The sequence below is a fragment of the Pezoporus occidentalis genome, unplaced genomic scaffold (assembly GCF_034315485.1).
Source record: "Pezoporus occidentalis ecotype Australia unplaced genomic scaffold, CSIRO_AGI_Poc_V1 ctg703, whole genome shotgun sequence".
NCBI lineage: Eukaryota > Metazoa > Chordata > Aves > Psittaciformes > Psittacidae > Pezoporus > Pezoporus occidentalis.
The window spans coordinates 11,605-37,926 of NW_026916057.1; the positions used below are offsets into that span (position 1 = coordinate 11,605).

Consider the following 26,322-nt stretch of genomic DNA (forward strand, 5'->3'; position numbering starts at 1 on the left):
CGGTAACGGGGGGGGAGGGGCAATGGGACCGGATAGGGGGGGAATCAGTAATGGGGGGGGGGGCAATGGGGCCGGATGGGGGGGGGGTCGGTAATGGGGGGGGGGGGACAATGGGACAATGGGATGGGGGGGGGGTTGGTAACGGGGGGGGGGGCAATGGGACACGAATGGGGGGGGATCGGGAATGGGGGGAGGGGAATGGGGGAGGGGGGCAATGGGACCGGATGGGGGGGTTCGGTAACGGGGGGGGAGGGGGGCAATGGGACCGGATGGGGGGGGATCGGGAATGGGGGGGGGGAATGGGGGGGGGCAAAGGGACCGGATGGAAGGGGGGGGTTCGGTAATGGGGGGGGCGCATTGGGACCGGGGGGGGATATCGGTAACGGTAACGGGGGATGTAGGCCCGTTTGGGGGGGGGGGGATGATGATGCTCACCTGGTACCCAGAAGGATGCGGTGTGTGGGGGGGTGATGTTTAAGGGGGTCCTTTTTGCCCCCCCCATAGCAATAGGAAGGGTTCGGGGTGCCCCCCCCCCAGTGAGATGCGGGGTTGGGGGGGGTCTGGATCGGGGGGGGGGGGGTGTGTTGGGGCGCTCGCCACCCTTTGGCCTGTTCTGCAGAAGGATCTGCCCCTGCCACGGAAAAGCAGCAGGTGAGGACCCCCCCATTGCCCCCCATTGACCCCCCATTGCCCCCCATTGCCCCCCATTGACCCCCATTCCCCCCCATTCCCCTCCCATAGCCCCCCATTACCCCCCCATTGCCCCCCATTGCCCCCCATTCCCCCCCCATTGCCCCCCATTGTCCCCCATTGCCCCCCATTGCCCCCCATTACCCCCCATTGCCCCCCATTGCCCCCCCATTGCCCCCCACTGCCCCAATTACCCCCATTGCCCCTCATTTCCCCCATTTCTCCCTATACCCCCCCATTGCCCCCCATTGCCCCCCATTACCACCCTATTGCCCCCCATTACCTCGCATTGCCCCATTACCCCCCACTGCCCCCCATTAGCCCCCTAACCCCCCCATTACCCCCCTATTGCCCCCCATTACCCCCCTATTGCCCCCCATTACCCCCATTACCCCCCATTACCCCATTGCCCCATTACCCCCCATCGACCCCCATTGCCCCCCATTGTCCCCCATTGACCCCCATTGCTACCCATACCCCCTATTGCCCCCCATTGACCCCCATTGTCCTCCATTGACCCCCATTGTCCCCTATAGCCCCCCATTACCCCCCATTGCCCCCAGATCCCACCCAGGCTCCGCCTCCGGCCCCTCCCCTTTGCAGCCGCCGCTCTCCTCCCCCCTCCCCCCCCCCAGCTGCCGCCGCCCCGGAGCCCCCGAACATCCCCCCCCTCCCCCCCCCCGGAGCCCCCCGGAGCCCCCCCATCCCCCCCCCCACCCCCCCGGTGCACCCCCCCCACCCCCCCCCCACCGCCCCCTCCCCCCCGCTCCGGCAGCGCCATGTTCCGCCGCAGCAAGAGGTACCCAGGTCCTCATCCCCGTCCTCATCCTCATCATCCTCATCCCCATCCCTGCTTCATCCCCATCCTCATCCTCATCCCTGCTTCATCCTCATCCCCATCCTCATCCCTGCTTCATCCCCATCCCCATCCCCATCCCTGCTTCATCCCCATCCTCATCCCCATCCTCATCCTCATCCCTGTTTCATCCTCATCCCCATCCTCATCCTCATCCCCATCCCCATCCCCATCCTCACCCCCATCCCTGCTTCATCCCCATCCCCATCCCCATCCCCATCCTCATCCCTGCTTCATCCTCGTCCCTGTCCCCATCCTCACCCCCATCCCTGCTTCATCCCCATCCCCATCCTCATCCCTGCTTCATCCTCGTCCCTGTCCCCATCCTCACCCCCATCCCTGCTTCATCCTCATCCCCGTCCCCATCCTCATCCCCATCCCCATCTTCATCCCTGCTTAATCCCCATCCCCATCCTCATCATCCTCATCCCCATCCCTGCTTCATCCCCATCCCCATCCCTGCTTCATCCTCATCCTCATCCCTGCTTCATCCCCATCCTCATCCTCATCCCCATCCCCATCTTCATCCCTGCTTCATCCCCATCCTCATCCCCATCCCCATCCTCATCATCCTCATCCCCATCCCTGCTTCATCCCCATCCTCATCCTCATCATCCTCATCCTCATCCCTGCTTCATCCCCATCCCCATCCTCATCCTCATCCCCATCCTCATCATCCTCATCCTCATCCCTGCTGCATCTCCATCCCCATCCTCATCCTCATCATCCCCATCCTCATCCCCATCCCCATCATCCCCATCCTTATCCCTGCTTCATCCCCATCCCCATCCCCATCCTCATCCTCTCTCCATCCCCATCCCTACTTCATCCTCAGCCTTCATCCCTTCCCCATCCCTCCTTCTCCTTCCTCATCCTCCCTCCCTCTCCATCCCTCCCCCCCTCCATCCTCATCCTCATTCCCCTTCCATCCTCACCCTCCAGCCCTCTCCCCATCCCCCCTCTGTCCTCAGCCTTCATCCCTCCTCCATCCTCATCCTCCTCCATCCCCATCCTCAGCCCCTGGCCCTTCTCCACCCCTACCCCCTCCCTCCTCATCCTCGGCCTTCATCCCTCCCCATCTTCATCCCCCCTCCCTCCTCATCCTCCCCCCTCCCCATCTTCATCCTCCCCCCTCCCTCCTCATCCTCCCCCCTCCCCATCTTCATCCCCCTCCCTCCTCATCCTCCCCCCTCCCCATCTTCATCCCCCTCCCTCCTCATCCTCCCCCCTCCCCCCTCCCCATCTTCATCCCCCTCCCTCCTCATCCTCCCCCCTCCCCCCTCCCCATCTTCATCCCCCTCCCTCCTCATCCTCCCCCCTCCCCCTTCCCCATCTTCATCCCCCTCCCTCCTCATCCTCCCCCCTCCCCATCTTCATCCCCCCTCCCTCCTCATCCTCCCCCCTCCCCCTCCTCCATCCTGGTCCCCATTCCCCTCCCCCCCCCCCAGGTCCCTCCATTCCTGCTTCCCCCCCTTTGGGTGATGCCACACATGGGGGGGGGGGGCTGGGGGGAGGGGGGGGTTATGGGGATGCCGACCCCCCCCCCCCCCCTCCCCCCATAACCTCCCCTCCCCCCCCCCAGCTGCCGCACGAGCAACCGGAAGAGCCTGATCCTGACGAGCACCTCCCCCACCCTGCCCCGCCCCCATTCGCCGCTACCGGGGCACATCGGTGAGACCCCTCCCCCCCCCGACCCCTCCCCCCCCCCGGGGTCCTCACCCCCCCCCCCCTCGAGCCCTTAAAGACACAGGGATCCATAGCGACCCCATAGGGTTCTATAGGGACCCCCATAGGGTTCTATAGGGACCCCATAGGGTTCTATAGGGACCCCCATAGGGTTCTATAGGGACCCCCATAGGGTTCTATAGGGACCCCCATAGGGTTCTATAGGGACCCCCATAGGGATCTATAGGGACTCCCACAGGGATCTATAGGGACCCCCCATAGGGATCTATAGGGACCCCCACAGGGATCTATAGGGACCCCCCATAGGGATCCATAGGGACCCCCCATAGGGATCCATAGGGACCCTATAGGGATCTATAGGGCCCCCCACAGGGATCCATAGGGACCCCCACAGGCATCCATAGGGAACCCCCTTAGGGACCTATAGGGACTCCCCACACGGATCTATAGGGACCCAGCATAGGGATCCATAGGGAACCCCCATAGGGATCTACAGGGACCACCCATAGGGATCTATAGGGACCCCCATAGGGATCTATAGGGACCCCCATAGGGATCCATAGGGACCACCCATAGGGATCTACAGGGACCACCCATAGGGATCTATAGGGACCCCCACAGGGATCTATAGGGACCCCCCATAGGGATCCATAGGGACCACCACAGGCATCCATAGGGAACCCCCATAGGGACCTATAGGGATCCCCCATAGGGATCTATAGGAACCCAGCATAGGGATCCACAGGGACCCCCATAGGGATCTATAGGGACCCCCCATAGGGATCCATAGGGACCCTATAGGGATCTATAGGGACCCCCACAGGGATCTATAGGGACACATAGGGATCTATAGGGACCCAGCATAGGGATCCACAGGGACCCCCCATAGGGATCTATAGGGACACGTCATAGGGATCCATAGGGACCCATAGGGATCTATAGGGACCCCCCATAGGGATCCATAGGGACCCCCATAGTTATCTATAGGGACCCCCAAAAGAGATCTATAGGGACCCCCCATAGGTATCCATAGGGACCACCCATAGGGATCCATAGGGACCCACATAGGGATCTAGAGGAACCCCCATAGGGATCCATAGGGACCCCCAAAAGAGATCTATAGGGACCCCCCATAGGGATCTATAGGGACCCCCCATAGGGATCCATAGGGACCGCCATAGGGATCTATAGGGACCCCCCATAGGGATCCATAGGGACCCCCATAGGGATCTATAGGGACCCCCCATAGGGATCCATAGGGACCCCCATAGGGATCTATAGGGATCCCCCATAGGGACCTATAGGGACCCCCGTAGGGATCCATAGGGACCCCCCATAGGGATCTATAGGGATCTATAGGGACCCCCATAGGGATCTATAGGGACCACCCATAGGGATCTATAGGGACCCCCACAGGGATCTATAGGGCCCCCCATAGGGTTCCATGAGGCACCCCCCAGTCAATGAGCCCCCCCCCAATGGACCCATTGCCCCCCTCAGACCCCCAACCCCCCCATGTAAATTTGGGGACCCCCCCACGTTAACCCCCCCCCCCCCTCCAATCACCAATAACCCTCATCCATCCCCCCCCATAGAGCCCCCCCCCCCACCTCCGGTGGGCGGGGCCTTGGGGTGGGCGGGGTCTGGGAGGGCAGGGGTGACGTCACGCTCTAGCTCCGCCCCCTTCCCCTCCCCCCGCAGGGAGCAGCCCCCTGGACAGCCCCCGAAACTTCTCCCCCAGCGCCCCCCACTTCTCCTTCGCCTCCTCCCGACGGTGAGGGGGGGGTGAGATCTATGGGGGGGGGGAGATCTATGGGGGGGAGGGGGGGAGATCTATGGGGGGTGAGGTCAATGGGGGTGAGATCAATGGGGGGTGAGGTCAATGGGGGGGTGAGATCAATGGGGGTGAGGTCAATGGGGGGGGCGGAGATCAATGGGGGGGTGAGATCTATGGGGGGGGGAGATCTATGGGGCAGGAGATCAATGGGGGGTGAGATCAATGGGGAGGGGATGAGATCTATGAGGGGGGTGAGATCAATGGGGGGGTGAGATCAATGGGGGGTGAGATCAATGGGGGGGGGCTGGGACCAATGGGGGGGCTGAGATCAATGGGGAGGGGATGAGATCAATGGGGAGGGGATGAGATCAATGGGGGGGCTGAGATCAATGGGGGGGTGAGATCAATGGGGGGGTGAGATCAATGGGGGGGCTGAGATCAATGGGGGGGCTGAGATCAATGGGGAGGGGATCAATGGGGGATCAATCAATGGGGGGGCTGAGATCAATGGGGGGGGTGAGATCAATGGGGGGAGATGAGATCAATGGGGGGCTGAGATCTATGGGGGGGCTGAGATCAATGGGGGGGTGAGATCAATGGGGGGGGTGAGATCAATGGGGGGGTGAGATCAATGGGGGGCTGAGATCAATGGGGGGGAGATCAATGGGGAGGGGATGAGATCAATGGGGGGATGAGATCAATGGGGGGTGAGATCAATGGGGGGGCTGAGATCAATGGGGAGGGGATGAGATCAATGGGGGGATGAGATCAATGGGGGGGCTGAGATCAATGGGGGGGAGATCAATGGGGGGTGAGATCAATGGGGGGGCTGAGATCAATGGGGAGGGGCTGAGATCAATGGGGGGGCTGAGATCAATGGGGAGGGGATGAGATCAATGGGGGGAGATCAATGGGGGGGGCTGAGATCAATGGGGGGTGAGATCAATGGGGGCTGAGATCAATGGGGAGGGGCTGAGATCAATGGGGAGGGTGAGATCAATGGGGGCTGAGATCAATGGGGAGGGGATGAGATCAATGGGGGGGCTGAGATCAATGGGGGGGGTGAGATCAATGGGGGGGGAGATCAATGGGGGCTGAGATCAATGGGGGGGGTGAGATCAATGGGGGGGGTGAGATCAATGGGGAGGGGATGAGATCTATGGGGGGGGCTGAGATCAATGGGGGGGTGAGATCAATGGGGGGGCTGAGATCAATGGGGGGGTGAGATCAATGGGGGGGTGAGATCAATGGGGGGCTGAGATCAATGGGGGGGTGAGATCAATGGGGGGGTGAGATCAATGGGGGGCTGAGATCAATGGGGGGTGAGATCAATGGGGGGGCTGAGATCAATGGGGGCTGAGATCAATGGGGGCTGACATCAATGGGGGGGTGAGATCAATGGGGGGCTGAGATCAATGGGGGGGTGAGATCAATGGGGGTGAGATCAATGGGGAGGGGATGAGATCAATGGGGGGGTGAGATCAATGGGGGTGAGATCAATGGGGAGGGGATGAGATCAATAGGGGCTGAGATCAATGGGGAGGGGATGAGATCAATGGGGAGGGGATGAAATCAATGGGGAGGGGATGAAATCAATGGGGAGGGGATGAAATCAATGGGGGGGACCCTGATACCCGGGGGGGGGGGGGGATGTAAAACCTTGGGGGCACCCCCAAAATCCCCCCCCTGCCCCCCCAGTGCCGATGGGCGCCGCTGGTCTCTGGCCTCCCTGCCCTCCTCCGGGTATGGCACCAACACCCCCAGCTCCACCGTCTCGGTGAGTCTAGGGGGTCTCTATGGGGCGCTGGGGGTCTCTATGGGGTCTCTATGGGTCTCTATGGGGTCTCTATGCATCTGTGGGGCGCTGGCGGGTCTCTATGGGGCGCTATGGGTCTCTATGGGGCGCTATGGGGTCTCTATGGGGCGCTATGGGTCTCTATGGGGCGCTGTGGGGTCTCTATGGGGTCTCTATGGGGTCTCTATGCGTCTCTATGGGGCGCTGGGGGTCTCTATGTGTCTCTATGTGTCTCTATGGGTCTCTATGGGGCGCTGGGGGGTCTCTATGGGGTCTCTATGGGGTCTCTATGGGGCTCTGGGTCTCTATGGAGCGCTGGGGGGTCTCTATGGGGCGCTGTGGGTTTCTATGGGGTCTCTATGGGTCTCTATGGGGTCTCTATGGTTCTCTATGGGGTCTCTATGGGTCTCTATGGGGCGCTGTGAGTCTCTATGAGGTCTCTATGGGGCGCTGTGGGGTCTCTATGGGGTCTCTATGGGTCTCTGTGTGGCACTGGGGCATCTCTATGGGGTCTGTATGGGGCGCTGGGGGGTCTCTATGGGGCACTGTGGGTTTCTATGGGGTCTCTATGGTTCTCTATGGGGCGCTGTGGATCTCTATGGGGTCTCTATGGGTCTCTATGGAGCGCTGGGGGGTCTCTATGGGGCGCTGTGGGTCTCTATAGGTCCCTATGGGGCGCTGTGGGTCCCTATGGGGCTGTACGGGTCCTTATGGGTCTCTATGGGTCTCTATGGGGCGCTGTGAGTCTCTATGAGGTCTCTATGGGGCGCTGTGGGGTCTCTATGGGGCGCTATGGGTCTCTATGGGGTCTCTATGCGTCTGTGGGGCGCTGGCGGGTCTCTATGGGGGCTCTGTGGGTCTCTATGGGGCTCTGTGGGTCTCTATGGGGTCTCTATGGGTCTCTATGGGGCGCTGGGGCGTCTCTATGGGGTCTCTATGGGTCTCTATGGGGCGCTGGCAGGTCTCTATGGGGTCTCTATGGGGCACTGGGGGGTCTCTATGGGGCGCTGGGGGTCTCTATGGGGTCTCTATGGGTCTCTATGGGGCGCTGTGGTGTCTCTATGGGGTCTCTATGGGGTGCTGTGGGGTCTCTATGGGGTCTCTATGGGTCTCTATGGGGCGCTGGGGGGTCTCTATGGGGTCTCTATGGGTCTCTATGGGGCGCTGGTGGGTCTCTATGGGGTCTCTATGGGTCTCTATGGGGCGTTGGTGGGTCTCTATGGGGGCTCTGTGGGTCTCTATGGGGCTCTGTGGGTCTCTATGGGGTCTCTATGGGTCTCTATGGGGCGCTGGGGGGTCTCTATGGGGCGCTGTGGGTTTCTATGGGGTCTCTATGTGTCTCTATGGGGCGCTGGGGGTCTCTATGAGTCTCTATGGGGTCTCTATGGGGCGCTATAGGTCTCTATGGGGTCTCTATGGGTCTCTATGGGGCACTGGGGGGTCTCTATGGGGTCTCTATGGGTCTCTATGGGGCGCTGGGGGGTCTCTATGTGTCCCTATGTGTCTCTATGTGTCCCTATGTGTCTCTATGTGTCTCTATGTGTCCCTATGTGTCTCTATGTGTCCCTATGTGTCTCTATGGGTCTCTATGTGTCTCTATGGGTCTCTATGGGTCTCTATGGGTCTCTATGGGTCTCTATGGGTCTCTATGGGTCCCTATGGTCCCTATGTGTCTCTATGGGTCTCTATGGGGTCTCTATGTGTCTCTATGTGTCCCTATGGGTCTCTATGGGTCTCTATGTGTCTCTATGTGTCTCTATGTGTCTCTATGTGTCTCTATGTGTCTCTATGTGTCTCTATGTGTCCCTATGTGTCTCTATGGGTCTCTATGGGTCTCTATGGGTCTCTATGTGTCTCTATGGGTCTCTATGTGTCTCTATGTCCCTATGGGTCTCTATGGGTCTCTATGTGTCTCTATGGGTCTCTATGTGTCTCTATGGGTCTCTATGTGTCTCTATGTGTCTCTATGTGTCTCTATGGGTCTCTATGGGTCTCTATGGGTCCCTATGGGTCTCTATGTGTCTCTATGGGTCTCTATGGGTGCCTATGGGGCGGGCGGTGACGCGGGCGCGCAGTCCTCGTGCTCGTCGCAGGAGCGGCTGCACCAGCTCCCGGCGCAACCCACGCCCGAGGAGCTGCGTTTCCTCTCGCGCCACTTCGGCAGCTCCCAGAGCCTGGCCGAGGACGAGGGGGGCCCGGCCCCACGGCCCCGCTCCCGCAGCCTCAGGTGGGGGGCGATGGGGGGGCTATGGGGTGAGCAAGGGGTTGGGGGTCACCATTGGGGAATGGGGTCCTAGAAAGCATCGGGAGCGCTGTGGGGTGAGCAAGGGTTGGGGGTCACCATTGGGGAATGGGGTCCTAAAGAGCATCGGGAGCGCTGTGGGGTGAGCAATGGTTGGGGGTCACCATTGGGGAATGGGGTCCTAAAGAGCATCGGGAGCGCTGTGGGGTGAGCAAGGGTTGGGGGTCACCATTGGGGACCATTGGGGAATGGGGTCCTAAAGAGCATCGGGAGCGCTGTGGGGTGAGCAAGGGGTTGGGGGTCACCATTGGGGAATGGGGTCCTAAAGAGCATCGGGAGCGCTGTGGGGTGAGCAGGGGTTGGGGGTCACCGTTGGGGAATGGGGTCCTAAAGAGCATCGGGAGCGCTGTGGGGTGAGCAGGGGTTGGGGGTCACCATTGGGGAATGGGGTCCTAAGGAGCATCGGGAGCGCTGTGGGGTGAGCAGGGGTTGGGGGTCACCATTGGGGAATGGGGTCCTAAAGAGCATCGGGAGCGCTGTGGGGTGAGCAGGGGTTGGGGGTCACCATTGGGGAATGGGGTCCTAGAGAGCATCGGGAGCGCTGTGGGGTGAGCAGGGGTTGGGGGTCACCATTGGGGAATGGGGTCCTGAAGAGCATCGGGAGCGCTGTGGGGTGAGCAGGGGTTGGGGGTCACCATTGGGGAATGGGGTCCTAAAGAGCATCGGGAGCGCTGTGGGGTGAGCAGGGGTTGGGGGTCACCATTGGGGAATGGGGTCCTAAAGAGCATCGGGAGCGCTGTGGGGTGAGCAGGGGTTGGGGGTCACCATTGGGGAATGGGGTCCTAAAGAGCATCTGTGGGGGAACGAGCGCTGTGGGGTGAGCAAGGGGTTGGGGGTCACCATTGGGGAATGGGGTCCTAAAGAGCATCGGGAGCGCTGTGGGGTGAGCAGGGGTTGGGGGTCACCATTGGGGAATGGGGTCCTAAAGAGCATCGGGAGCGCTGTGGGGTGAGCAGGGGTTGGGGGTCACCATTGGGGAATGCTGGGGGGCGGGGGGTACAGTGTGGGGTGGGACACAGGAGGGGCATGGGGCACCCATGCGGAGTCAATGGGGCCACCGCAGGGGCACTGTGGGTCCCATGGGTGCCACCGCTGTGTGCCCCATGTGTGCCCCACAGCCCTGGCCGCTCTCCCTCGTCCCATGACAATGAGATCGTGATGATGAACCACGTCTACAAGGAGCGATTCCCCAAGGTGGGGTCTGGGGGGGGGGGTGTCTATGGGGCACTGGAGGAGGTTATGGGGTGGTGGTGGGGAGCTATGGGGCACGGGAGGAGGTTGTGGGATCAATGGGACCCAAGGGAACTCAATGGGACCCAAGGGAACTCAATGGGACCCAAGGGAACTCAATGGGACCCAATGGGATTTAATGGGACCCAAGGGAACTCAATGGCACCCAATGGGACTCAATGGGACCCAATGGGACTCAATGGCACCCAGTGGGACTCAATGACACCCAATGGGACTCAATGGGACCCAAGGGAACTCAATGGGATCTCAGGGAACTCAATGGGACCCAATGGGATTTAATGGGACCCAAGGGAACTCAATGGCACCCAATGGGACTCAATGGGACCTGAGGGAACTCAATGGCACCCAATGGGACTCAATGGGACCCAATGGGACTCAATGGGACCTGAGGGAACTCAATGGGACCCAAGGGAACTCAATAGCACCCAATGGGACTCAATGGGGCCCAATGGCACCCAGTGGGACTCAATGGGACCTGAGGGAACTCAACGGCACCCAATGGGACTCAATGGGACCTGAGGGAACTCAATGGCACCCAATGGGACCCAAGGGAACTCAATGGCACCCAATGGGACTCAATGGCACCCAAGGGACCTCAGTGGCACCCAATGGGACTCAATGGGGCCCAATGGGACTCAATGGCGCCCAATGGGACTCAATGGCACCCAATGGGACTCAATGGGAACCAACGGGACTCAATGGGGCCCAATGGGACTCAATGGCACCCAATGGGACTCAATGGGACCTGAGGCAACTCAATTGCACCCAATGGGACTCAATGGGACCCAGTGGGCCTCAATGGGACCTGAGGGAACTCAATGGCACCCAATGGGACCCAAGGGAACTCAATGGCACCCAGTGGGACTCAATGGGACCCAATGGGACTCAATGGCACCCAATGGGACTCAGTGGCACCCAAGGGACCTCAGTGGCACCCCATGGGACTCAAGGGGGCCCAATGGGACCCAAGGGAGCTCAATGGGACCCAATGGGACTCAATGGGACCTGAGGGAACTCAATGGGACACAATGGGACTCAATGGGACCCAATGGGACTCAATGGGACCCAATGGGACTCAATGGGACCTGAGGGAACTCAATGGGACCTGAGGGAACTCAATGAGACCCAAGGGAGCTCAATGGGATCCAATGGGACTCAATGACGCCCAATGGGACTCAATGGGACCCAATGGGACTCAATGGCACCCAATGGGACTCAATGGCACCCAATGGGTCTCAATGGCACCCAAGGGACCTCAGTGGCACCCCATGGGTCTCAAGGGGTCTGCCGTGGGTCCCGCAGGCCACGGCGCAGATGGAGGAGCGGTTGGAGGAGTTCGTGCGCGGCTGCGGCCCCGGGGGGACGCCATTGGCCGACGGCGCCCTCAGCTTCATCCAGCACCAGCTGGTGGAGCTGGCGCGCGACTGCTTGGCCAAGGCCCGCCACGGCCTCATCACCGCCGGCTACTTCTACGAGCTGCAGGAGAACATGGAGCGGCTGCTGCAGGACGTGAGCGCAATGGGATTCGAGGGGACTCGGTGGGACCCAATGGGATTCGAGGGGACTCAATGGGATCTAATGGGACCCAATGGGATTCAACGGGACTCAATGGGACCCAATGGGATTCAACGGGACTCAATGGGACCCAATGGGATTCAACGGGACTCAATGGGACCCAATGGGATTCAACGGGACTCAATGGGACCCAATGGGATTCAATGGGATTCAATGGGAGGCAATGGGATTCAATGGGATTCAATGGGACTCAATGGGATTCAATGGGATTCAATGGGACTCAATAGGATTCAAGGAGACTCAGTGGGACCCAATGGGATTCAAGGGGACTCAGTGGGACCCAGTGGGACCCAATGGGATTCAACGGGACTCAATGGGACCCAATGGGATTCAAGGGGACTCAATGGGACCCAATGGGATTCAACGGGACTCAATGGGATTCAACAGGACTCAATGGGATTCAACGGGACTCAATGGGACCCAATGGAACCCAGTGGGATTCAATGGGACTCAATGGGACCCAATGGGACCCAACGGGACTCAATGGGAACCAACGGGACCCAACGGGACTCAAAGGGACTCAATGGGACCCAATGGCACCCAACAGGACTCAATAGGACCCAACGGGCCTAAACAGGACCCAATGGGACCCAGTTGGGCCCAACGGAACTCAATGGGAACCAACGGGACCCAACGTGACTCAGAGGGACCCAATGGGACTCAATGGGACCCAACGGGACTCAACAGGACCCAGTGGGGCCCAATGGACTCAATAGCATGCAGTTGGACTCAATGGGACCCAATGGGATTCAGAGGGACTCAATGGGACCCAAGGGGACTCAGTGGGAACCAATGGGACCCAACAGGACTCAGAAGGACTCAATGGGACCCAATGGCACCCAACGGGACTCAATAGGACCCAATGGGACTCAATGGGACCCAATGGGACTCAATGGCAGCCAGTGGGACCCAACGGGACTCAATGGGACCCAATGGCACCCAACGGGACTCAGTAGGACCCAATGGGACCCAATGGCACCCAACGGGACTCAGTAGGACCCAATGGGACTCAGTGGGACCCAATGGGACTCAATAGGACCCAATGGCACCCAATGGGACTTAGTAGGACCCAATGGGACTCAATGGGACCCAATGGAACTCAATAGGACCCAATGGGACTCAACGGCACCCAGTGGGACCCAACGGGACTCAATGGGGCCCAACGGCACCAAATGGGGCTCAGCAGGACCCGATGGCACCCAGCGGGGCCCAACGGGACCTAGCAGGGACCAACCAACCCCCAATTAGTCCCAATGGCACCCTCAACACCTAACGGGGAGACACCAGCACCCCCACCAGGCACCCCATGGGACCCCCCCCACCATCCCCCCGCACTCCCCTGACCCCCCATTGTCCTGTGTGCCCCCCAGGCCTACGAGCGCTCCGAGTCGGAGGAGGTGGCCTTCATCACCCAACTGGTGAAGAAGCTCCTCATCATCATCTCCCGCCCTGCGCGGCTGCTCGAGTGCCTGGTGAGACCCCCGGGACCCCCATCCCCATCCCCATCCCCATCCCATCCCCACCCCATCCTCATCCCCATCCCCATCCCTATCTTCATCTTCATCCCTATTACATCCTCATCCCCATCCCATCCCCATCCCATCCCCATCCCCATCCCATCCCCACCCCATCCCCATCCCATCCCTATCTTCATCTTCATCCCCATCCCAATCCCCATCCCCATCCCATCCCCACCCCATTCCCAATCCCATTCCATTCCCATCCCATTCCCACCCCATCCCCACCCCATTCCCACCCCATCCCCACCCCATCCTCATCCCCATCCCCATCCCTATCTTCATCTTCATCCCTATTACATCCTCATCCCCATCTCCATCCCCATCCTTATCCCATCCCCATCCTCATCTTCATCCCCATCTCCATCCCCATCCTCATCCCCATTCCCATTCCCATCCTCATCCCCATCCCATTCCCATCCCATCCCCATCCCACCCCATCCCCATCCCCACCTTCATCTTCATCCCCATCCCATCCCACCCCATCCCACCCCATACCATCCCCATCCCCATCCCCATCCCCATCCCATCCCCCCCCCATCCTCATCCTCATCCTCATCCTCATCCTCATCCTCATCCTCATCCTCATCCTCATCCTCATCCCCATCCCCATCCCCATCCCCATCCCCATCTTCATCTTCATCCCCATCCCCATCCCCACCCCATCCCATCCCCATCCCCACATGCATGACAAGGTGTGTGCATGTGTCCAACCCACGCGTGACGAGGCATGTTTGTGTGTCCAAGCACACACATGACAAGGCGTGTGCGTGTGTCCGGCCCACGTGTGATGAGGCGTGTGCGTGTGTCCGTTCACATGCATGACAAAGCATGAGCGTCTGTCCAACCCACGCGTGACGAGCCATGTTCGTGTGTCCGTTCACACGCGTGACGAGCCGTGTTCGTGTGTCCGTTCACACGCCTGACGAGCCGTGTTCGTGTGTCCGTTCACACGGATGACAAGCCATGTTCGTGTGTCCGTTCACACGCATGACGAGCCATGTTCGTGTGTCCGTTGACACGCATGACGAGCCGTGTTCGTGTGTCCGAGCACACGCATGACGAGCCGTGTTCGTGTGTCCGTTGACATGCATGACGAGCCGTGTTCGTGTGTCCGAGCACACGCATGACGAGCCGTGTTCGTGTGTCCGAGCACACGCGTGACGAGCCGTGTTCGTGTGTCCGAGCACACACATGACAAGCCGTGTTCGTGTGTCCGAGCACACGCATGACGAGCCGTGTTCGTGTGTCCGTTCACACACATGACGAGCCGTGTTCGTGTGTCCGTTCACACACGTGACGAGCCGTGTTCGTGTGTCCGTTCACACGCATGACGAGCCGTGTTCGTGTGTCCGTTCACACGCGTGACGAGCCGTGTTCGTGTATCCGTTCACACGCGTGACGAGCCGTGTTTGTGTGTCCGAGCACACACATGACGAGCCGTGTTCGTGTGTCCGTTCACACGCATGACGAGCCATGTTCGTGTGTCCGTTCACACGCATGACAAGCCGTGTTCGTGTGTCCGTTCACACGCGTGACGAGCCGTGTTCGTGTGTCCGTTCACACGCGTGACGAGCCGTGTTCGTGTGTCCGTTCACACGCGTGACGAGCCGTGTTCGTGTGTCCGTTCACACACATGACGAGCCATGTTCGTGTGTCTGAGCACACGCATGACGAGCCATGTTCGTGTGTCCGAGCACACGCGTGACGAGCCATGTTCGTGATTCCGTTCACACGCATGACGAGCCATGTTCATGTGTCCGTTCACACGCATGACGAGCCATGTTCGTGTGTCCGTTCACACACATGACGAGCCGTGTTCGTGTGTCCGTTCACACGCATGACGAGCCGTGTTCGTGTGTCCGTTCACACGCGTGACGAGCCGTGTTCGTGTGTCCGTTCACACACATGACGAGCCGTGTTCGTGTGTCCGTTCACACGCATGACGAGCCGTGTTCGTGTGTCCGAGCACTCACATGACGAGCCGTGTTCGTGTGTCCGTTCACACACATGACGAGCCGTGTTCGTGTGTCCGTTCACACGCATGACGAGCCGTGTTCGTGTGTCCGTTCACACGCCTGACGAGCCGTGTTCGTGTGTCCGTTCACACGCATGACGAGCCATGTTCGTGTGTCCGTTCACACGCATGACGAGCCATGTTCGTGTGTCCGTTCACACACATGACGAGCCATGTTCGTGTGTCCGTTCACACACATGACGAGCCATGTTCGTGTGTCCGTTCACACGCGTGACGAGCCGTGTTCATGTGTCCGTGCACACACGTGACGAGCCATGTTCGTGTGTCCGTTCACACGCATGACGAGCCGTGTTCGTGCGTCCGAGCACACGCGTGACGAGCCGTGTTCGTGTGTCCGTTCACACGCATGACGTGCCGTGTTCATGTGTCCGTTCACACACGTGACGAGCCGTGTTCATGTGTCCGTTCACACACGTGACGAGCCGTGTTCATGTCTCCGTTCACACACGTGACGAGCCGTGTTCGTGTGTCCGAGCACACGCGTGACGAGCCGTGTTCGTGTGTCCGTTCACACGCGTGACGAGCCGTGTTCGTGTGTCCGAGCACACACATGACGAGCCGTGTTCGTGTGTCCGTTCACACACATGACGAGCCATGTTCGTGTGTCCGTTCACACGCGTGACGAGCCATGTTCGTGTGTCCGTTCACACACATGACGAGCCGTGTTCGTGTGTCCGTTCACACACATGACGAGCCGTGTTCGTGTGTCCGAGCAAACGCATGACGAGCCGTGTTCGTGTGTCCGTTCACACACATGACGAGCCATGTTCGTGTGTCCGTTCACACGCGTGACGAGCCGTGTTCATGTGTCCGTGCACACACGTGACGAGCCATGTTCGTGTGTCCGTTCACACGCATGACGAGCCGTGTTCGTGCGTCCGAGCACACGCGTGACGAGCCGTGTTCGTGTGTCCGTTCACACGCATGACGTGCCGTGTTCATGTGTCCGTTCACACACGTGACGAGCCGTGTTCATGTGTCCGTTCACACACGTGACGAGCCGTGTTCATGTCTCCGTTCACACACGTGACGAGCCGTGTTCGTGTGTCCGAGCACACGCGTGACGAGCCGTGTTCGTGTGTCCGTTCACACGCGTGACGAGCCGTGTTCGTGTGTCCGAGCACACACATGACGAGCCGTGTTCGTGTGTCCGTTCACACACATGACGAGCCATGTTCGTGTGTCCGTTCACACGCGTGACGAGCCATGTTCGTGTGTCCGTTCACACACATGACGAGCCGTGTTCGTGTGTCCGTTCACACACATGACGAGCCGTGTTCATGTGTCCGTTCACACACATGACGAGCCATGTTCGTGTGTCCGTTCACACACATGACGAGCCGTGTTCGTGTGTCCGAGCACACGCGTGACGAGCCATGTTCGTGTGTCCGTTCACACACATGACGAGCCGTGTTCATGTGTCCGTGCACACACGTGACGAGCCATGTTCGTGTGTCCGTTCACACACATGACGAGCCCTGTTCGTGTGTCCGTTCACACACATGACGAGCCATGTTCGTGTGTCCGTTCACACACATGACGAGCCATGTTCGTGTGTCCGTTCACACACATGACGAGCCATGTTCGTGTGTCCGTTCACACACGACGAGCCATGTTCGTGTGTCCGTTCACACACGTGACGAGCCGTGTTCGTGTGTCCGAGCACACGCATGACGAGCCGTGTTCGTGTGTCCGAGCACACGCGTGACGAGCCGTGTTCGTGTGTCCGTTCACACACATGACGAGCCATGTTCGTGTGTCCGAGCACACGCATGACGAGCCGTGTTCGTGTGTCCGTTCACACACATGACGAGCCATGTTCGTGTGTCCGAGCACACGCATGACGAGCCGTGTTGGCGCAGGAGTTCGACCCGGCCGAGTTCTATCAGCTGCTGGCGGCTGCCGAGGGCCAGGCCCGCGAGGGGAGGCTCAAGGCCGACATCCCCCGTTACATCATCGGGCAGCTGGGGCTGGCGCGGGACCCCTTCCCCGGTACATGCTTAGCACACGCTTAGCACACGCTTAGCACACGCTTAGCGCGTGCCTCCGGGGGGGTTAACATGCGTTGGGTGGGGGGGGGTGGGACATGGGGGGTATGGGGGGGGTGTGGGGTGTCCCCATGGATGTGGGATGAGCTGGGTCCCCACACGTGTGTCCCTGCACATGTATGACGCCCCATGTGCCTGCACATGTGTGGTTGCTTGTATGCCACCACGTGGTACCCATGTCGCCATACATGTGACACCCCATGTCCCAATACACACATGACACCTCATGTATCCCCACACCCCTGCCCCCCATGATGTCCCCCACACCCATGACCCCCATGATGTCCCCCCACACCCCTGCCCCCCATGATGTCCCCCACACCCCTGCCCCCCATGTCCCCCCACACCCATGACCCCCATGATGTCCCCCCACACCCATGACCCCCATGTCCCCCCACACCCATGACCCCCATGATGTCCCCCCACACCCCTGACCCCCATGATGTCCCCCCACACCCCTGCCCCCCATGATGTCCCCCCACACCCCTGCCCCCCATGATGTCCCCCCACACCCATGACCCCCATGATGTCCCCCCACACCCCTGACCCCCATGACCCCCATGACCCCCATGACCCCCCACCCCTGCACCCCTGTCCCCCATGTCCCACACCCCTGCCCCCCATGATGTCCACACCCCTGCCCCCCATGATGTCCCCCACACCCCTGACCCCCATGATGTCCCCCACACCCCTGACCCCCATGATGTCCCCCCACACCCCTGCCCCCCATGATGTCCCCCCACACCCCTGCCCCCCATGATGTCCCCCCACACCCCTGACCCCCATGATGTCCCCCCACACCCCTGCCCCCCATGATGTCCCCCACACCCCTGCCCCCCATGATGTCCCCCCTGCCCCCCATGTCCCCCACACCCCATGATGTCCCCCACACCCCTGCCCCCCCCTGTCCCCCACACCCCCATGATGTCCCCACACCCCACCCCTGTCCCCCCACACCCCCCCCATGATGTCCCCCCACACCCCTGACCCCCATGATGTCCCCCCCACACCCCTGACCCCCATGATGTCCCCCCACACCCCTGACCCCCATGATGTCCCCCCACACCCCCATGATGTCCCCCCACACCCCTGCCCCCCATGATGTCCCCCACACACCCCTGACCCCTGCCCCCCATGATGTCCCCCACACACCCCCATGATGTCCCCCCCCACCCCTGACCCCCATGTCCCCCCACACCCCTGCCCCCCATGATGTCCCCCCACCCCACCCCCATGTCCCCCCACACCCCCATGATGTCCCCCCACACACCCCATGACCCCCATGACCCCCATGATGTCCCCCACACCCCTGACCCCCATGATGTCCCCCCACACCCATGACCCCCATGTCCCCACACACCCCTGACCCCCATGATGTCCCCCACACCCCTGACCCCCATGATGTCCCCCACACCCCTGATGTCCCCCCCCCATGATGTCCCCCCACACCCCTGACCCCCATGATGTCCCCCCACCATGCCCCCCACACACCCCTGACCCCCATGATGTCCCCCACACCCCTGACCCCACATGACCCCCATGATGCCCCCACACCCCTGTCCCCCCACACCCCCCCATGATGTCCCCCCACACCCCTGTCCCCCACACCCCTGACCCCCATGATGTCCCCCCATGTCCCCCACACCCCTGATCCCCATGATGTCCCCCCACACCCCTGCCCCCCATGATGTCCCCCCACACCCCTGACCCCCATGATGTCCCCCCACACCCCTGCCCCCCATGTCCCCCAGACATGACCCACCTCGAGGAGCGCGACAGCAGTGGCACCCACACGCCGGAGCCCGATGACGGCACCGAGGTGGGTGCCAGCACCACGCGAGTCCCCATCCCCCCACCCCCAGCCCCCCACCCCCCCCCTCATCCCCCCATCCCCCCCTCAGGGCCGGGCCCCCCCCCACACCAAGAAGCCCCCGGGGGAAGGCGACTTCGAGACCATCAAACTCATCAGCAACGGCGCCTATGGGTGCGTGGGGGGGGAGGGGCACGGGGGGAGGGGGAGGGCACGATCCTGTGTCCGGCAACATGCTAACAACATGTGGGGGGGGTGGGGATGGATGGGGATGGGATGGGATGGGGGTAATGGGGTGGGGTCGGATAGGGTGGGATGGGGTGGGATAGAGAGGGATGGGATGGGATGGGGGTGGGGATGGGGGATGGGGATGGGATGGGGGATGGGGATGGGGGATGGGGGATGGGGATGGGGATGGGATGGGGGTGGGGATGGGGATGGGATGGGGGTGGAGATAGGAGTGGGGATGGGGATGGGATGGGATGGGGTTGGGGGTGGGGGTGGGGATAGGGGTGAGGATGGGTTCTGGATGGGGATGGGGGTGGGGATGGGATGAGGGTGGGATGGGGGTGGGGATGGGATGGGGATGGGAGGGGGATGGGGGTGGGGATGGGATGGGGATGGGGGTGGGATGGGGGTGGGATGGGGTCGGGATGGGGTGGGGATGGGTGGGGATGGGGGGGGATGGGGGTGGGATGGGGATGGGGTGGTGGGGATGGGGATGGGGGATGGGTGGTGGGGGTGGGGATGGGATGGTGGGGATGGGATGGGATGGTGGGGATGGGGATGGGGTGGTGGGGATGGGATGGTGGGGATGGGATGGGGGTGGAGATGGGAGTGGGGGTGAGGATGGGGATGGGGATGGGATGGGGGTGGGGGTGGGGATGGGATGGGGGGGGTGGGGATGGGGATGGGGGTGAGGATAGGGATGGGGATGGGGGATGGGGATGGGGTTCGGGATGGGGGTGGAGATGGGGATGGGGAAGGGATGGGATGGGCTTGGGGGTCGGGGTGGGGATAGGGGTGAGGATAGGGATGGGGGTGGGGGTGGGGATGGGGGAATGGAGATTGGGATGGGGAATGGGGATGGGGGTGGGGATGGGATGGGGATGGGGATGGGGTTCGGGATAGGGTTGGGGATGGGGGTGGGGATGGGGTTTGGGGATGGGAATGGGATGGGGATGGGGTGGGAATTGGGTGGGGGATGGGATGGGGATGGGGTTCAGCATGCGGATGGGGATGGGGGTGGCGATGGGGGATCAAATAGGGATTGGGCTGTGGCCGGCTCTGTCCCCTCACCCCGCTGACGTCCCGCTCGCCCCGGCAGGGCCGTGTACCTGGTGCGGCACCGCGCCACGCGGCAGCGCTTCGCCATGAAGAAGATCAACAAGCAGAACCTGCTCCTGCGCAACCAGGTGGAGCAGGCCTTCGTGGAGCGCGACATCCTCACCTTCGCCGAGAACCCCTTCGTCGTCAGCCTCTTCTGCTCCTTCCAGACCCGCCGCCACCTCTGCATGGTCATGGAGTACGTGGAAGGTGCGTGGCGGGGGGGGTGTATGTCGCGATATAGCGCGATAGCGGGTGATGCGAGGTCGGGGTGGCGTGAGACTGGGATGGGTGTCGCGATATTAGGTGATGCGGAGCCAGGGTGGTGTGAGACTGGGATGGGTGTTGCGATATGAGGTGATGTGGGGCCCGGTTAATCGCCGTACTGGGCTGGGTGTCGCGATATTAGGTGATGCGGGGCCAGGGTGGCGTGAGACTGGGATGGGTGTCGCGATATGAGGTGATGCGGGGCCCGGTTAATCGCCGTACTGGGATGGGTGTCGCGATATTAGGTGATGCGGGGCCAGGGTGGCGTGAGACTGGGATGGGTGTCGCGATATTAGGTGATACGGGGCCAGGGTGGCGTGAGATTGGGATGGGTGTCGCGATATGAGGTGATGTGGGCCAGACTGGGATGGGTGTCGCGATATTAGGTGATACGGGGCCAGGGTGGCGTGAGACTGGGATGGGTGTCGCGATATGAGGTGATGCGGGGCCCGGTTAATCGCTGTACTGGGCTGGGTGTCGCGATATTAGGTGATGCGGAGCCAGGGTGGCATGAGATTGGGATGCCTGTCATGATAGCAGGTGATATGGGGCCGAAGTGTCACGATAGTGGGGTGGGTGTCGTGATATTAGGTGGTATGTGGCCAGGGTATCGCGATACTGGGATGGGTATTGCAATACTGGGATGGGTATTGCAATACAGGGATGGTATCACAATATTAGATGATGTGGGGCCAGGGTATCATGTGACTGGGATGCCTGTCATGATATTAGGTGATATGGGGCCGAAGTATCTCGATAGTGGGGTGGGTGTCGTGATATTAGGTGGTATGTGGCCAGGGTATCGCGATACTGGGATGGGTATTGCAATACTGGGATGGGTATCGCGATACTGGGATGGGTATCGCGATACTGGGATGGGCATCGCGATATTAGGTGATGTGGAGCCAGGGTGGTGTGAGATTGGGATGCCTGTCATGATAGCAGGTGATATGGGGCCGAAGTGTCACGATAGTGGGGTGGGTGTCGTGATATTAGGTGGTATGTGGCCAGAGTATCGTGATACTGGGATGGGTATTGCAATACTGGGATGGGTATTGCAATACTGGGATGGGTATCGCGATACTGGGATGGGTATTGAGATACTGGGATGGGCATCGCGATATTAGGTGATGTGGAGCCAGGGTGGCGTGAGATTGGGATGCCTGTCATGATATTAGGTGATATGGGGCCGAAGTATCTCGATAGTGGGGTGGGTGTCGTGATATTAGGTGGTATGTGGCCAGAGTATCGTGATACTGGGATGGGTATTGCAATACTGGGATGGGTATCGCGATACTGGGATGGGTATCGTGATACTGGGATGGGTATTGCAATACTGGGATGGGTATTGCGATACAGGGATGAGTATTGCGATACTGGGATGGTATCACGATATTAGATGATGTGGGGCCAGGGTATCATGAGACTGGGATGCCTGTCATGATAGCAGGTGATATGAGGCCGAAGTGTCACGATAGTGGGGTGGGTGTCGTGACATTAGGTGGCATGTGGCCAGGGTATCGTGATACTGGGATGGGTATTGCGATACTGGGATGGTATCACAATATTAGGTGATGCAGGGCCAGGGTATCATGAGACTGGGATGCCTGTCATGATAGCAAGTGTTATGGGGCCGAAGTATCACGATAGTGGGGTGGGTGTAGTGATATTAGGTGGTATGTGGCCAGGGTATCATGATACTGGGATGGGTATCACGATACGTGGTGATATGGGGCCAGGGCATCATGATATACGGCTGGGTAACGCAATATTAGGTGATATGGGGGCTGGGTATCATGATACTGGTCTGGATATCGCGATACGGGTCCAGCTATCATGGTACAGAGTGGTTTATGTCACAGCAGGGCAGTTCATGTCACAATGGGGTGATTCATGTCACAGTGGGGTGGTTCATGTCACGACAGACCCATCCACGTCGCGACCGGGTCGGCCATATCGTAGCATCCCCACCAAATCGCGACACCACCACCCCCCACACCCTCCATATCGTGACACCCCCCGATATCGTGACACACCCCCATGTTGTGACACACCCCCACATCATGACATCCCCCCCATATTGTGACACCACACCCCCACAAAACCCCCATATAGTGACACCCCCCATATCGTGACACCCTCATATCATGACACCCCGATATCGTGACACACCCCCCCCATATTGTGACACCCCCGATATCGTGACCCCCCCACCATGTCGTGACACACCCCCCATATTGTGGCATCCCCTCATATTGTGACACCACACCCGCACACAACCCCCATATTGTGACATCCCCCCTATCATGACACCCCGATATAGTGACACACACCCCATATTGTGACCCCCCCCATGTCGTGACACACCCCCCATATCGTGGCATCCCCCCAAATCATGACACCACACCCCCATATCATGACACCCCCCATGTCGTGACACACCCCCATATCGTGACACACCCCCATATCATGACCCACCCCCCATATCATGACACACCCTCCATATCGTGACACCCCCCCCATGTTGTGACACACCCCCTATATCGTGGCATCCCCCCAAATCGTGACACCCCCCCATGTCGTGACACACCCTCCATATTGTGACACCCCCCCATATCGTGACACCCCCTCCATATCGTGACACCCCCCCATATTGTGACACCCCCATATCGTGACACACACCCCCATATCGTGACACACCCCCCATATCGTGGCATCCCCCCAAATCGTGACACCACACCCCACACCCCCCCGTATTGTGACACCCCCATATCGTGACACCCCCTCCATATCGTGACACACCCCCATATTGTGGCATCCCCCCAAATCATGACACCACACCCCCATATCATGACACCCCCCATGTCGTGACACACCCCCTATATCGTGGCATCCCCCCAAATCGTGACAACCCCCCCTCCCATGTCGTGACACACCCCCATATCGTGACACACCCCCCATATCGTGACACACCCCCCTATTGTGACACACCCTCCATATCGTGACACCCCCCCATGTCGTGACACACCCCCTATATCGTGGCATCCCCCCAAATAGTGACACCCCCCCCCCATGTCGTGACACACCCTCCATATGATGCCACACCCCCATATCATGGCATCCTCCCAAATCGTGACACCACACCCCACCCCCCTGTGTCGTGACACCCCCATATGTGACACCCCCCCATGTCGTGACACCACCCCCCATATCATGACATCCCCATATCGTGACACCCCCATATCGTGACACCCCTCCCATATCGTGGCATCCTCCCAAATCATGACACCACACCCCCCCATATAATGACACCCCCATATCGTGACACCACACCCCACCCCACCCCCCCATATCGTGACACACCCCCCATATCGTGGCATCGCCCCATATCGTGACACCCCCCCCTCCCATATCGTGACACCCCCCCATATCGTGACACCCCCCCCCCCATATCGTGACACCCCCCTCCATATCATGACACCCCCCCATGTCGTGCCCCCCCCCAGGCGGGGACTGTGCCACGCTGCTGAAGCACATCGGGGCGCTGCCGCTGGAGCTGGCCCGGCTTTACTTCGCCGAGACCGTGCTGGCCCTCGAGTACCTGCACAACTACGGCATCGTCCACCGCGACCTCAAGCCCGACAAGTGGGTCCGGAGCCGGCAGGGGGGGGGCCCGTCCCCATCTGTGGGTCCCATCCCCATGTGTGGGTCCCGTCCCCATCTGTGGGTCCCATCCCCATCTGTGGGTCCCATCCCCATGTGTGGGTCCCATCCCCATGTGTGGGTCCCATCCCCATGTGTGGGTCCCACCCCCATGCATGGGTCACATCCCAATATGTGGTTCCCGTCCCTATGTATGGGTTCCATCCCCATGCGTGGGTCCCATCCCCATGAGTGGGTCCCATCCTGATGTGTGGGTCCCACCCCCATGCATGGGTCACATCCCAATGTGTGGGTCCCATCCCAATGTGTGGGTCCCATCCCCATGCGTGGGTCCCATCCCCATGTGTGGGTCCCATCCTTATGTGTGGGTCCCATCCCCATGTGTGGGTCCCATCTCCATGTGTGGGTCCCATCCCCATGTGTGGGTCCCATCCCCATCTGTGGGTCCCATCCTGATGTGTGGGTCCCATCCCCATGTGTGGGTCCCATCCCCATGTGTGGGTCCCATCCCCATGTGTGGGTCCCATCCCCATGTGTGGGTCCCATCCCCATGTGTGGGTCCCATCCCCATGTGTGGGTCCCACCCCCATGCATGGGTCACATCCCAATGTGTGGTTCCCATCCCTATGTATGGGTCCCGTCCCAACGTGTGGGTCCCATCCCCATGAGTGGGTCCCATCCTTATGTGTGGGTCTCACCCCAATGCATGGGTCCCATCCCAACATGTGGGTCCCGTCCCTATGTATGGGATGTATGGGTCCCATCCCCATGCGTGGGTCCCATCCCAATGTGTGGGTCCCACCCCTATGTATGGGTCCCATCCCCATCTGTGGGTCCCACCCCAATGCATGGGTCCCACCCCAATGAGTGGATCCCCCACCCCAATGTGTGGGTCCCACCCCAATGCATGGATCCCACCCCATGCATGGATCCCACCCCAATGTGTGGATCCCCCCCCCGAAGCCATGGGTCCATCCCCCCCCCTCCCTGAGCCATGGGTCCCACCCCAATGTGTGTTTCCCACCCCAATGCATGGATCCCACCCCAATGTGTGGGTCCTCCCCCTGAACCATGGGTCCCACCCCAATGTGTGTTTCCCACCCCAATGTGTGGGTCCCCCCTCCGAGCCGTGTTTCCCACCCCAATGTGTGGGTCCTCCCCCTGAACTATGGGTCCCACCCCAATGTGTGGATCTCACCCCAATGTGTGGGTCCCCCCTCCCCAGAGCCATGGGTCCCACCCCAATGCATGGATCCCACCCCAATGTGTGGGTCCCCCCCCCTTGATCTATGGGTCCCACCCCAATGTGTGGGTCCCCCCCCCCTTGATCTATGGGTCCCACCCGCAGCCTCCTCATCACCTCCTTGGGCCATGTGAAGCTCACGGACTTCGGGCTCTCCAAGATGGGGCTCATGAGCCTCACCACCAACCTCTACGAGGGCCACATGGAAAAGGATGCTCGGGAATTCCGGGACAAGCAGGTAGGGATTGGGATGGGATTGGGATGGAGGGGGGGGGTACCATGGGTACCACCAAACCCCCCCACTTCCTGCCCCATAGGTGTGCGGGACCCCCGAGTACATCGCCCCCGAGGTGATCCTGCGGCAGGGCTATGGGAAGCCCGTGGACTGGTGGGCGATGGGCATCGTCCTCTATGAGTTCCTGGTGGGGTGCGTGCCCTTCTTTGGGGACACCCCCGAGGAGCTCTTCGGGCAGGTTAT

At 60.7% G+C, this 26,322-nt stretch overlaps 1 protein-coding gene across 1 annotated transcript; it reads left to right on the forward strand.

Moving 5' to 3' along the window:
* Positions 1–1,441: 1,441 nt before the first annotated feature.
* LOC134175933 (microtubule-associated serine/threonine-protein kinase 1-like) lies at positions 1,442–26,317 on the forward strand (the record flags this gene model as incomplete). The annotated part of the gene is made up of 15 exons (XM_062642385.1): positions 1,442–1,489; positions 3,129–3,217; positions 4,934–5,006; positions 6,708–6,786; positions 8,898–9,031; positions 10,225–10,300; positions 11,660–11,866; positions 13,303–13,404; positions 17,350–17,479; positions 19,287–19,354; positions 19,437–19,519; positions 20,673–20,881; positions 24,445–24,583; positions 25,950–26,082; positions 26,162–26,317. Coding segments are annotated over exons 1-15 (1,698 nt in total), but the record flags the coding sequence as incomplete, so codon positions are not given.
* Between the last annotated feature and the right edge of the window lie 5 nt (positions 26,318–26,322).